Here is a 13,658-nt window from a genome sequence, read left to right as displayed (position 1 = left end):
TTGGAAACATGGATATTCATCCAAAATTAGGAAGATTAATATTTTATATACAAACAGGAGAATACTATATATCCTGTAATCTATCGCAGATGCAAAATATAGTCATATACTCCGTATATCGACAAAATATATGCTAGCGCAAGCACTGGAAAGGGTGGGCGCCGGCGCGCCCGTATACCGCACGGAATGGGTTGACCATGACTTCGTTGCCATCGTTCAGAGCGACTTGCCCCTAGACTGCCACGAAGGTTGCTTCGAAGCGCTGCGTGGCGCCAGCAGCGAGCGTGCTCATCGTGATGAAGCTGAGGAAGAGGCGGCAGAACGGCTGCTCCAAGAACTCAGAGGTCGCCGACGGGTAACCATCGGTGAGCACCACTATGCATGGGTCGGCCAAGCACGCAACCAGATGGCCACGATGCGCAGATCCATGGACACCATGGCTACTCGGAGCGTCCGTGCTTCCCACGAGGCCCAGCTGGTACGCGACGGCCCTCGCAGGGCACTGAATAACACACGCTCCATACGACAGGCGAACGAAGAGGTCGGACCAACTGAAGCCGCTGATCGTGTCCTCACCGGCTGGATGGACCACCTGGTACATGCCCTCGACAGGTTCCGTCGTCGTCGCCCGTAGGCATCACGGCGCGTGCACAGAGTAATGGACAGCTAAGTACACGGTCAGTTCATGTGCGCATAGCCGACGCCACGCATGTAATCTTTGCAGCAGCAATTATTCTACTTTATAGGTTCACATGTAAGCAGCTGTGAAAAATCCCTGTAAGCGTTTGTACGAAGCACCTGTGGCAAATCCTTTATACAACTTCCTTTCATAGTCACCTAAAATCAGTAAGAACGGTAGGATAGACCACAGCCTTCTGCAGAAACTAACACCAAAACGAACTGATGGACTCTGTCTCTCTGCTTCTCACGCTTGCAAAATACCAGCCAGCCCATCAAGTAAAGCCTCTTCGCATAGTATTTTTCTATTTTCGCACAAATCATTCAACTGAAGGTGAGAGTGTAAAACCAGATAAGAGGACATAACTACTCTGAGTTCTCTCTAAATCAAGCAAAATACCAAACCACATTAACCTACAGTTTGTTCTGCCATACCTCGCATACATACGAGTGATACATTACACAAAAGGGCGTGCAGAAAATCACAAAGCCACATAAAACCATGCATCAGCTTCCACATAAAGCGATACATCGTCCTAATTACAGAACGGCAAAAGCACACCTCACGCGACTAAACACGTGTATTAAACGACACACCAACAAACCTGCCGCAGCCGACCATCAGCCCCAAAACACACCTGCATCCTCCCTTAAGTCGGCTGAATCTAACACACCTACGAACAGACCAACACCAGTGCAAAAAAGCGCACTGGCAATCGTCCACAAACATGAGCACCTGGACACATCTATGACAGACAACATCTACATACCTGTAAATACAAAACATCGAAACTCAGGAACGTCGACAACAGAGAAAAGAACAAACATCTGAAGAATGATAAAACACAGGATATACCTCCTAGTCCACACTGTCCAATCCTAGTTCGTCGTCGCCCTGCGCTAGGTTCACCAACTCCCTGGCCAGCTCTTCCATACGTCCAGATAACACACTACCATCACCTGCCTCTTTAACCTTAGAAAAAGGAAGCACATCGTCATACCGAAGGCATATAGACGAAAGTTTTTCCCTCACTTTATTCAATGACTCGGTGGCCTCGCGATCTCTTTCTCGAGCACAATGTGCCATCAGAGTCGCCAATCCAGCAATGCGATGCAACTTAGCAAACTGGCTACAAGCCACATTGCAAAACGATAGTTTACATCATCTACATTGTACCCTGTTTCCAACATGATTTCCTGGATTAGCGCTTTACCCAGACTTTCCCAAGCATCTGTCTCCGACCGTCGGGGCCCCCCATAGGTTTTCCTAATCTTAAACCCAAAGGGATTTTCTCTAGCTGGCAAGTCATATTCAGGCTATCATCTTGTCTGAATCAGGCTTAGCCTTGTATAGCCCTTCATTATACACACTTCTTCTCAGAAGCATTTCCCAGAGGAAAACCTGAATCACCACCACCCAAATCCTCACACTGCTCAATGTCAACCGGATGCTTCTCAGATGGAGTAAAAAACTCAGCGACATGAGCTAGCAGACTAAATCAACAACAGATCCATCATATACACAAAGACCACAGTAGCTGGAGGTGGCGGAGTACGCGAGACTGTATCATCAGCGGAAGCACCAGCTGCTTCAGCAGAAGCACCAGACACTGCCTGAGTCCCGACATTTCCAGAACCTTCAGAATCAACACCAGGTAAGCACAAATCCATCAGAAACTAAACTCAAACTAATTAACTTAAGAAAAGCAAGATTGCAACAGAACCTATTTTGTGGCAGGGAGAACTTTGACCGGAATCACCCGATTCGTCGAGGTGCTTTTCTAGCAGCTATGAGCGAAGCTTCCAGCCCAACGAACACAGAACTACCCGGAGGATAGAACTTAAGGACCTGGAACCCAATATCTTCAGTACGAAAAGAATACCGAGACACACAGACATCAACAGCATAGCTTCTCCCCGTTAAAGAAGCTATTTCTGCAGGCACATTAGAAATCAGTGAGCAGTTCTCAGCAACCAGGACTTCAGCAGGTTTGCCAACTAAATCCCGCGCCACATCACCAAAGAAAACCATCTCTACCGAAACCTCGTCTCCAGACGCCACCAAAGGGAGACAAAACCTATAAAACAACACCAAAAATGATACCAACTTTATCAAAAATACCATGCGAAAAGAAGCGACAGAAATGGATCCGTCACAATGGACACTGACCTTGGGCTTGCACTCTTGCAAGAACACCTTTCTCTGTTACACCTATAGACAGATCCTTCCTCATACGCCTTACAATTACAATCATCACAGGACAAGAACCACCATCCTTTGTTAGGCTGGACACCATCAATCACAATCTTGCTCTGAAATCTCTTGCCTTGCAGAAATGACATGGCATCAACATCCCAACGCACATAACCGAGCAAACTCAGGATCACAAACTGCATACCGATGCAACATGCGGGTTCCTAGCAGACATCTCTGGCACGGTGACGACCTGAATCTCGTCAGACTCATATCGCCGGCCCCTTTCCATAATAAGCTCAATTGGATAATGAGATCCTACCAGCCTGCATATGACAAACCGACAACAGAAGAGTAACGAACTAAAAACTGCAAATAAAAAAATCTGATGATCTTGTATTATAGGAACACCACTAAAAAAACACAGAATAGTAACCTTCTCATGCACGCCGATGCCACTTTAAAGAAACCAAGAGTAATTCTCGTAAGAAACGTAAAACGAGACAACACAAAACGAATATGGTAACAAGATAAAATGTAGTTTAATGCGAGAAAACCCTAGCCACTAATAAACATTCTTACTAACTGCGGCTCACATCCTTCTTTCTAAGCAACCACCAAGGACTAACTTTATCACACTCTATTCACTTAATTTTTTCGACAACACATCAAACATCCTACTCTCACAATAAGCCTTACTAACTATGAAACATAATGCCACTAACATATGAATTAAACAAACTGGTAAAACACACTCTCATTTGTTCAAAATATTTGCAGCACCTAAAAGATTCTGCAAATCTAACTATGACCCAACTATATATGCATTTCCTAACCTCTTTCATAGACAATAATATAACGCCCTACTACAAACAAACCATATATGGCATACTGCTAAGGAAACATAGCCTAAACTTTTCCACGACCTTATGGATTTACCAACTGCACACACATTTAACAACCCTTATTACCAATCAGATCACGATGGCTTACCAAAAAAATTGAAAGCATCAAAATGTCAATAAATATCATACCAGCATCCACTAACAGGTAATATCAAGCAACTAATATACATAATCAGAACTGCCCGTCACCAAGAGGCAATATTCCTCAAAAAAATAGAGAACCTACCTAAAAAATAGCCACAGCTCCCACAGACTCTCTAAGTGGCCCAATGTTCAATTTCTAATTTATGAAATTAATCCTCGCAACATAGATCTTATTCCTATCTCCACATATCCGATATATATACACCTCTTTTAACCGCATCTAAAAGAGCGAGCCATAAAACAGAACACACTACAGGATTTATCGGATGCGGTCTACGGGGCACATTACCCAACAGCAAAACACCGGGACACGAGATCACTTCTACGAAGCCCCTCCTCAACCTCCACCAAAAACAACAAAAAACGCAGTTGAGAAAAAAAGAAAAAAAATAAAACAACAACCAGCAACAGCGACCAACCCCCCTACAATACAAAGCAAAGAACAGATAGATCCTAGTAAATTGAAAATCAAAAGAAACCACAACATGTGAGAAAAGTAAAGATTCAATACCTAGCACGCAAAGCGACAATATCCGGGATATCCATGTTGATGCAAACCTGAGATCCATAGCTAGTAGATAGCTTGAGCACAGCTATAACAACCGCAAGGAAAACAGATTTAACACATTATTAATTCGGTATCCACAAGCTCAAACACTCTCAAAGAAACAAAAAACAGAGGCATGCGAACATACAATCTTGCTTTTTATGGGTGCACCCCATTATTAAAGCAACCACAGGCTCTCTAGAACTATCCTCTATCAAACGACCCAAATCTATGGCCTCCACATTTCTTCCCCACAGTGCAACTGTCGCAGTATCCCTGCAGCATGGAAAATATAGTCAGCACATATAAGTAAGCAGCATGTTAACACGACAGAGACAGAGACCACAAACCGTGTATCTGTAAGGCAGAGAGTGCACTTAGAAGTAGAATGTCCCTTCACATCGATGCTCACAAGGGAAGAAACACCCGTCACTATGCCAATCACATCTACAATTACGGAAAAACAAGTCACCATAGTTGAATAATAGCTACACAAATAACATGACAAAAATGCCCCACAGATAATAGCTACGGTCGCACATAAATCACCTGCAAGATAATTCTTATCACCCACGTTTGCAAGTATGTTCTGAAACGATCTAAGCTTGTAAGCATAGCGAGGCAGGCTAAACCAGATTCCTACCTCTCCAGATAAGCATAGCAAAACCATAATCACCAGCCTGCAACCTAAATTCAGCAGAACGAAAAGTAGCATATTTATTTTCATAAAAGCACACATTAGCTGACAGGTCGTAACTGCAGGCTCGATTTCAGGCACTTCAACTAAAACGCACAACACCTTTACCCCACGTGCATTGTATTAGGGCAGCTTAGAATGTAGCAGATGAACAATAAAAACACGAATCTGGCATGCATTATATTAGGGGTGGAAATACAGGCAGATCAGCAAACAAATCCAACTAAGCCGGTCAACAACTTCGTACAGAGAAAAACATATACAGGAACCACATCGATACAGGTGCCGCCCCTACAGTACAACTCCTAACTTAATCAGCCTTTTCTCGCTTCAATGATGCCATGAGGTAGTACGATTTTACGAATCACATCTCAGGTAGTAAAACGTAGCAGCATCTCAGAGGGGAAAAAATATCTTATTACAAAGAACAGAGAGCAGCACGCACATAAATCATCCAAAAAAGAAAGAGGAAAATCTCAAGAAGAAGGAAGGTACGTACCTCAGGGAAACCAGCCGGCCGCGCTGGCCGAACGAACAGGCGAAGGGATCCCACCAAAGAACCAGCCCCTCCAGACCTAGATCGCCGAAACAATAGCGTGATTAGCACAGGAACAGGCAAGATTCGCCAGGCAAAAGAAAGAAAACGCCGGAAGAGCAAAGGAACCGCAGCAGGCAAGATCAACCAGCGGAGAATCGGCCGGAATCGAGACGAAATCTAGCACGCGAAGAGGGAAGAACATGGTCGGTCAAACCTCCACCCCACGCCGACGGAAGAGATAACCAGGCCTGAACAGAACACGCGGCAACCATGCAGAAGCGGGCCAGACCCGAATGGAAGCCAATACACCGACAACGGGCCCCACGGCACCGTCCAAACGCTGAGGAAGCTGGGATTGCAACGGCCTTAACTCTTTTTAAAGAATGTTAGGTAAGCGCAAGGAGGATGCACTTATCAACTTGGGTCGTACTTCTAAGGGTTTTGCCTAAACACCTTCTAGATGCCAGTTAGAGTTGTTTGATACTCGTTGGATCAACAACTAGAACTCCCACAAAAAGGTCTTGTAATTTCGGTCATCACCCTTTCATTGTGTCAAGTTAGATGTGAATGAGCTCCCACTCACTTGGAAGTTTATAGGCAAGAGATTCTTAACAAAATTACTAATAAAGACTTAAAGTAGAGAGAGTAGTCCACGGTGGACTAGGCCAAGTGTATTCGTCTCCAGATAAATGTTGTTTTATCTTTATCTTTGATCTTGTCTTTTAAATTTTTAGTAGTTATTTTTAGGGACCATTTATTTTCATTAGTTCTTATTCAACTTGGACTAACATGTTCTTGATTTTTCTTGACTTGGTACTATTTTTCTTGGCCCACGTGTGGATGTTGCCGACACACTTTTGTAGTGTACTATTCATGCCTTATCCGTGAAGTCGTGGATAGGGCATAGGCACCTTCCTCCTTATATGATGGTGTTAAGAGTGCAGGAACCAAACCGATATTCACATTTGGTTCCCCAATCAGGTAATGTGCATAGGTATTAGGGAGAGGGTACGGTTCCTTCGTTTTCCCGGTTTGTTATAACCAAAGTTCTATTTCAACATCATATGATGTGCTACTGCTAGTTGCGGAAAGAAGGATCTTGGAGCTGAGGGACGAGCTTCAATCATCTTCCATCCTTCAGATAGTACTACCTCTGTTTCAACAAATAAGTCTTATTTAAAAAAATCAAATTACGTAATTTTTAAACATATTTTTAGAATAGATTTTTATACAAAATCAATATCGTTAGATACATCATAAAATGCATTTTCATATGATACGTGTATATATATGATTCTAGTTGTTGATGATTTTTAAAAAAAGTTTAATCAAAATTTACTTAGCTTGACTCTAAGAAAAAAGACACCTTATCTATTACTCCCTCCATTCAATTGAACAAGGCCTTTTCTAAAAAAAAATCAAGCCAAGTAAAATTTGATCAAACTTTTAGATAAATATATCACCAAATATGTTATTGTACAGATATCATATGAAAATATGTTTCATGATGTATCTAATGATTATATTTTTAAATGTTTATATCTCTTTTCGTAAAAACTCGATCAAGTTTCATATGGTTTGGCTTTGGAAAAAGTTAAAGTTTTATTCGTTGGAACGGTGGTGGTAGAATGGAGCGAGTAGGTCTCATGATATGGAGTGGAACTTATATGGTCGGTACTCACTGACTCTTTGAACGCATCCTCTTTGAATTTTGGACATATGCCCAAGGGTGGAGACAGCGCCCCCTCAAGGACCCAGTATAGAATGTGTATACGTATTGCCCTAATATTCGCATTGATTGCCTAGTTAGTTTCACTTTTTTCGATAAAGGAAAACATATTGATATATTGTGAAGAAGTAAACAGAGAACTATAGGTTTGCTTATCAGTTTTAATGTTTGAGAACATTTCTATTCACATAGCACTATTGGTTTTTTGGGCAAACATATGGTGATTTTATATTTTGACTAGGAAAATTGTCCGTGCGTTGCTACGGGTTGATTTTTATAGAATAGTTATGAGGGCAGAGAGAATGTTACAGCCAAATCAGTTTAAAATAAAAAAATCAGTTTTTTCTTGAAGAAATGAAGAAGGCCCAACAAATTAGGGTCGCTTTCTTGTCGGATCGTGTTACTGCCAAGAATGGCAAGTTTTTTTCGATTCATCTTTTTATGCGCATTATAATGCATGCCAAATCTCATTTTTGAAAGATGGTAATGATGATAATGTTAACGGCGTTGTAGAGCCAAATAAATCATGAAAAATCTATACAAAAGCAAACGACTTCATAGCTGCTCCCGAAAATTCCGGAGATTGTCACCGTCCTCATGTGTAATGATCACAGAAGCTGATCATGCGTCCAATTGATATCAAATACTAATAACTTTGATAAAGTGTTTCTCTGATTTGCCAAGAACTCTCCATTTCGATGATGTAGCACTGTTTGTGTTTCTCCTTGTCTCACATTTAAGGTAGATGTATGGACTTCCAGTTCGGTTGCGATATATGCTGGGTTTACCATCGCAATTGATTCTTTGCATTTTGTGATGCGCTTCAATCCATGATTAGATGTGACATGTTCTATTCTAGATTTTTTGTTTATTGAATGCATATTTGCATATCTTTGCTCCTGCTCTTTTGTTTTCTCTTGCCGATAGGCTTCATGGCGTTTTTCCAGTAGAATTTCCTGTTCTGTTGGGATATATGCCGGGTTCACCATTGCAATTGATTCTTTGCATGGTGTGACGCGTTTCCATTCACGATTAGCTCTGACTTACTCTATTCTAGCTTTCTTTTTTTCTGGATGCATATTTGCATATCTCTGCCTATCTTGTGCACTTTTTTTTTTCTTTGCTCCTGATCGTTTATTCTCTTTTGCTGATAGGCTTCACGACGTTTTTCCAGCATTTTCTCCTTTTCTTCTTCTGTGCACCTTTTCGTCCTTTGGTTTGGCTCTTTTGTTTTCTTTTGATGATAGGCTTCACGACGATTTTTCAGTTTTTTTTTTCTTTTCTTCATTGTTCATCCGTGCATACCGCTCTCTATCTCCTTTCCTTCTCTTTTCTTTGGCATCCATGATTTGATATATTGTGATCCAAGTGCCTTGCCTGCATCAGATTTTTAAACAGTAAGTATGAAACCTGTTAATATCAATTAAAATGAAGCCAGCACAACTTCTACTCCTTTTCTATTATATTTTGGAACGCACGAGCAATGAGAAGTTTCTTTATATCCATATTTTGAAACCAAAAACTCTGCAATAGTTATTGTTTAGAGAAGAATAGGACCCAAAAGAGCACATGTTTTCTGATTTGATATGGCGAAGCCAATGTAATTAGAAGAAAAAGGGACGCCTCCATCTTGTTGAAATCTGCATATGCAAACAACAAACTCATATACGTATACTTGAACTATAGAGATGATGAAAGTACCTGATGTCTCTTTGTTTTTTTTTTTGTCAGCGCTGATGCTCGCAGAGGGCAGAGTCAACGTGGAAAGCCGACTTGTTAAGCAGGTTAGTCAAGCTGCGGCATTAGTCAGCTTGAACTTTGATCCCTCTAGGGGAGGCAAGAACAATAGCCACTTTGGTATCTTGCGCAGACCTGGAAACTGATGCACTGGGAGCTTGGAGCTTCATGTATGGGCAGTTGCACCAGTGTAACGGGTTAAGCTCCAAGTAGTGGTTTGCCCGTAGTTTCAGTAGAAGTTCAGAACAACCTCACCGTCCTCGCCCAGATTGTAAGGCCCAATCACTCCTAGTTCAGATATTCCAACCGTAAAATTCCAACGGCAAAGCTATCTACCACGCCAATCTAGAGAACTTAAACTATGATGTAAAATAAATACAGTCTAACACCCGAACGTGCTGAACTTCGGCGGTTCGGTCTCCACCCGTGGCCTCCAGCGGGATCTTTAGAGCAGCAGCCGGGAGGTTTAGAACAAGCGGTGGAGCTCCTCCACGTCAAGGCGATATGCGCACAGGCCAGTCAGGCAAGTGCACCCCCCCCCCCGGGCTCGGCGCTTCTATCCAGGACGGCGACGGTTGTTAGGATACCAAGGCGGCCTTGCAGTGGCCGCGGCGACGGAAGAGTCACCGTCGGCAGCGGTCGGTGGTATACGTTGAAATAATCAATTCCCACGATCGATCGTATTTCCGTCGTGGTCGATCTCTTGTCGGAACGGGTGTTTTCCTCATGGACCGATCTCTTCTGCTGTATCTCACGTCGTAGTAGTAGTAGTCATCTATATATGGAAGCGGGAGACTGGAGCTTGCAGGTCATGATCGACCACGACTTGTTTTCGTCGCACGATGGAAAAAAGAAGCAATGGACAACCCCGACGTACGACCGAAGCAACATAGAAAATCCACGACGGACGACAGAAACCATACGGACCGAACCGCGGAAACGCTTCTCCCTTTATTACTAGGTATAGATATAGATTTAGACTTCGTGACCGCTCGCACCCCGTACTCAAATCATGGCTTCACCCGTGGATATGCCGCGCGGGGCCACCCGGCCACTCCCACATGAAAGAAATTCAAGAGAAATCAGTGAACATGCTAAAATACGGCAAATAGACGTAGTACGAATAATGTACACGCGCGCGTACACAAACGCGGGAACCGATAGTAGTTTTCTGGTGGCCGGCGAGACACACGCACATCCATGTCGATCGCGGCCCAGCCTAGCCGCCGGCGGCTTCCAGTTCCAGGATGCGCTTGATCTGCGCTCGCGCGGGGCGCGTTAGCCGGTCCGGGAACGCGACGTCGAACGTGATCCTGAGGCTCCCGTGGCGTCCGGGCTCACGGGCGATGGGCATGCCCTCCATCGGCACCACCAGCTCGTACCCCGGGCACACCACGGGGCCGTCCTCCTCGCCGCCGCCCACGTCCACCGCCAGCTCGCGGCCGTCGAGGGCGGCCAGCACGACCACCGTGCCGCCCAGCGCCTCCGCGAGGGTAACCCTGGCCTCAGCCAGCAGGTCGTTCCCGTCACGGCGGTACACGTCGTGTGGCCTCTCGTCGACGACGAACACCAGGTCGGCGGGGAGCTGGTTCCACTGCTGGTTGCCCTTGCCCGGGAACGTGATCTTGGTGCCTTTCTTCCACCCCGGCTTCACCTCGATCGACAGAATCTCAGACTCCGTCTTCATCCTCCTAAACATGCACGTACCCAAAATTCAGCATCGATCGGCCGAACTAATTAAACACAACATGGTGTGGATTAATCAACTAATTACCCGCTGGCGTCGACGACATTCCTGGAGATCTTCATCTTCTTGGTGACGCCCGTGTAGAGCTCCTCCAGGGTGCACGCCAGCTTGCTCTCCACCGGCGGCGGCGCCGCCATGGCCGCCGCACCCGCGCCGACGCCCTGGTCGTAAGGCCGGCCGAAACCGCCGTCCCACGCCGTTTGCTGCTGCTGTTGCTTGGCGCGCGTGTTGTTGCTGTACGTGAACGGCGTGCTTCCAAAGAACTCGGCAAAGATGTCGTCGACGCTACCGCCTGGCTGCGGCGGTGGGTCCTTGAGCCCCTCCTCCCCGTACTGGTCATACACCGCCCTCTTGGTGGCGTCGCTGAGAACCTGCTCGATCCGATCCACAGAAACAAAGCCGATCAAACATTTGCAAGCGCATGCAGATTGGTTCATAATGCATGGACAGGGCAAGCAACGGATCGGACGCACGTTGTAGGCTTCGGTGATGTCCTTGAACTTGGCCTCGGCGTCGCTCTTCCCTTCGGGGTTCTTGTCGGGGTGCCACCGCATCGCCAGCCGGCGGTAGGCCCTGCGGAGATCATCGTCGGTCGCGCTCCGGTCCACATTCAGGATCTCGTAGTAGTCCAGTGATCCCATCGTCGTGGACAACGATGAAGATGCATGACAGAACAATCAATCCCCGATCAGCAAGAGACTGTGCGCGCGTACGTGCACGGGTCGATCGATGTGAACACCACGAGAGGGTATGGCGATTGCCAAGCTGGTTGTCCGGTTGGACGGATCACCAGAGGAAATGGGAGATGAACAAGACCAATGCTCGCATCAAAGATCGCCACAGGAAGACGAGGCTCCGTAGCTTGAAAGCGCACAACATTTGATTGGCATCTGATCAAGGAACTCGACCAAACAGGATTTGAATTGAACAAAGGCAGCGCCCTGTTTACTTACACAATACAAATTAAGGCACTGACCAAATGAGGACGGGAATCGGGAGCATTTCCAGTTCTGTTCTCTCCCTTCTTTTTTTGGAGGATGTCAAAGAATAGGAGAAGAAAACATCATGTGCTCCTCTTTTACATGGGTATGATGATGACTGGGAGTCTGGGAGCTGCGATTCTCCCGTGCAAGGGGGCTCCTGCGCAAGAGCCGTCAATCTGGTGCTTTTAGATCATGTCACGATATTTTGAGTAAATGACAAAAAACTACCACAATTGTGCCATAGATGACGCGGAACTACCAAATGGGACACGATTGTCACATGACTACCATGTTTGGGGCACGGTCGCGACGCGGAGCACTGATTGAACGGATCAAGCGTGCTAACCATGTTTCTGGCAGCCCTGGCCCACCGTCAGAGCTGACGTGGCTACCAGTCGACGGACGGCCTTTAGGGCGCGCGTTAGGGCTGTTGTTTTAAGGCGTTGGCTGGGTCGTCTCCTTCCTCTCTCCTTTCTCTCTGTTCCGTCGCACTGGAAGCAGTCGCCGCCGACGTAGATCTCCGCCGCCGCAGGGACAGACGGCCATGGTTTCGTGGGGTGACGGCGAGGATTCCTCTTCAGAGCAGAGCTCCCTCGGCGCTGATGTGAGTCCTCTACTTATGCTGTCATAATTTGGGCAAATTGCAGGGTTAGGAATTGGGGGAATTTTGATTTTGAGGAGGATTTAGGCTGATTCTTCTTTGTTTTTTCGAACTGCTAGAGTGTGAACACTACCTACGACTCTGATTTCTGCGGTTTAGCTGATGATGGTGGAAGTACTCGTGACTTGCAAGCATGGTGCTGTAGCTGCTCGATTTGTAGCATTTGATGGTTGCTTGGACAGGGAGGAGGTTCTTAGGGTGTGCAGGGCATGATGGAGAACCAGCTTGTGATTTTCTTCTGTGGGTAGATGGTGAGTGGCCACCTGCACTTCGGAAATCATTGGCAAAGTTGTGGGATTTGTATGGACAAGAGAAGCAAGGCAGGGTTAATGATGCTCTGGACAACATGGAGAAGAGGTTCAAGCTGAAAGATGAGATTGAGAAGATGCACATTGACCTGAGGAATGCTCAAGAAGAGATGAAGATAATTGTGGAGGAGAAGCAAGTGATACTTGCCTTGAAGGCCCAAGCTGAGCAAGGATTGATTGATGCTAGGGCAGAGTTAGAGCAGAAGAAGGCACTGGATGCATCAAGCAGCAATATGCACAAATGCATGAGAATTAAGGCAGAGAAGGAGAGAGATCAGTTGAAAGAAGAGAAGAGAAAGCGTGAGTACATAATTGGGGATTTATTTAAGCTCAAGGAAACCACCAGGGCAAAGCTGAAGAAGATCAAGGAGATGTGTGAGGAGTAGGTAGCTTGTGTACCAGTTTAATTTTATTTGTCATGTTTGAATTGAATTCCCTATGGTTTGTAATGTTGAACAATATGTGTTGGTTTGTAATGTTGAACAAATGATGGTTGGTTTGTAATGGTGAACTAAATGATGGTTGGTTTGTGGAGAAATAATGAGTTAGAAATATGTGTTATGTGGAGAATCTGTTATGTGAGAATTTTTTTAGAGTTATTTGACATTTGGAAAGGTCTCGACATCGAGGCTTCGACTTTGTCGAGACCTTTAGGGTAATTTTAAAGTTGGAAAGGTCTCGACATCGACGCTTCGGCATTGTCGAGACCTTTAGGGTAATTTTAAAGTTGGAAAGGTCTCGACATCGACGCTTCGGCATTGTCGAGACCTTCAGGGTTATTTTAAAGTTG

The 13,658-nt window shown here is 45.2% G+C and overlaps 1 protein-coding gene and 1 long non-coding RNA gene across 2 annotated transcripts; both read right to left on the bottom strand.

The window, feature by feature from the left end:
• Positions 1–1,140: 1,140 nt before the first annotated feature.
• On the bottom strand, positions 1,141–2,455 carry LOC124682713. The gene is made up of 3 exons (XR_006996390.1): positions 2,403–2,455; positions 1,535–2,315; positions 1,141–1,448 (listed from the first exon to the last, which is right to left on the bottom strand). It is a non-coding gene; the product is annotated as an uncharacterized LOC124682713 (long non-coding RNA).
• Positions 2,456–10,388: 7,933 nt separating this feature from the next.
• Positions 10,389–11,557, bottom strand: LOC124653293 (dnaJ homolog subfamily B member 1-like). Its single transcript, XM_047192365.1, has 3 exons — positions 11,390–11,557; positions 10,944–11,287; positions 10,389–10,860 (listed from the first exon to the last, which is right to left on the bottom strand). The coding sequence occupies exons 1-3, from the start codon at positions 11,555–11,557 to the stop codon at positions 10,389–10,391; spliced, it is 984 nt and encodes a 327-aa protein (XP_047048321.1).
• Between the last annotated feature and the right edge of the window lie 2,101 nt (positions 11,558–13,658).

Source organism: Lolium rigidum, chromosome 1 (genome assembly GCF_022539505.1).
Source record: "Lolium rigidum isolate FL_2022 chromosome 1, APGP_CSIRO_Lrig_0.1, whole genome shotgun sequence".
Classification (NCBI taxonomy): domain Eukaryota; kingdom Viridiplantae; phylum Streptophyta; class Magnoliopsida; order Poales; family Poaceae; genus Lolium; species Lolium rigidum.
Note: the sequence above shows the minus strand (reverse complement) of the source record. Positions and strands in the feature narration are given on the sequence as shown.

What these genes read in the sequence shown, in the direction of transcription:
- LOC124653293 (XM_047192365.1), bottom strand. Translation starts at nt 11,557, where the DNA reads ATGGGATCACTGGACTACTACGAGATCCTGAATGTGGACCGGAGCGCG. An exon ending in ACATCACCGAAGCCTACAAC is followed by an intron (nt 11,288 to 11,389) that starts GTGCGTCCGATC and finishes CGGATCGAGCAG; the next exon opens with GTTCTCAGCGACGCCACCAA. An exon ending in AATGTCGTCGACGCCAGCGG is followed by an intron (nt 10,861 to 10,943) that starts GTAATTAGTTGA and finishes GTGCATGTTTAG; the next exon opens with GAGGATGAAGACGGAGTCTG.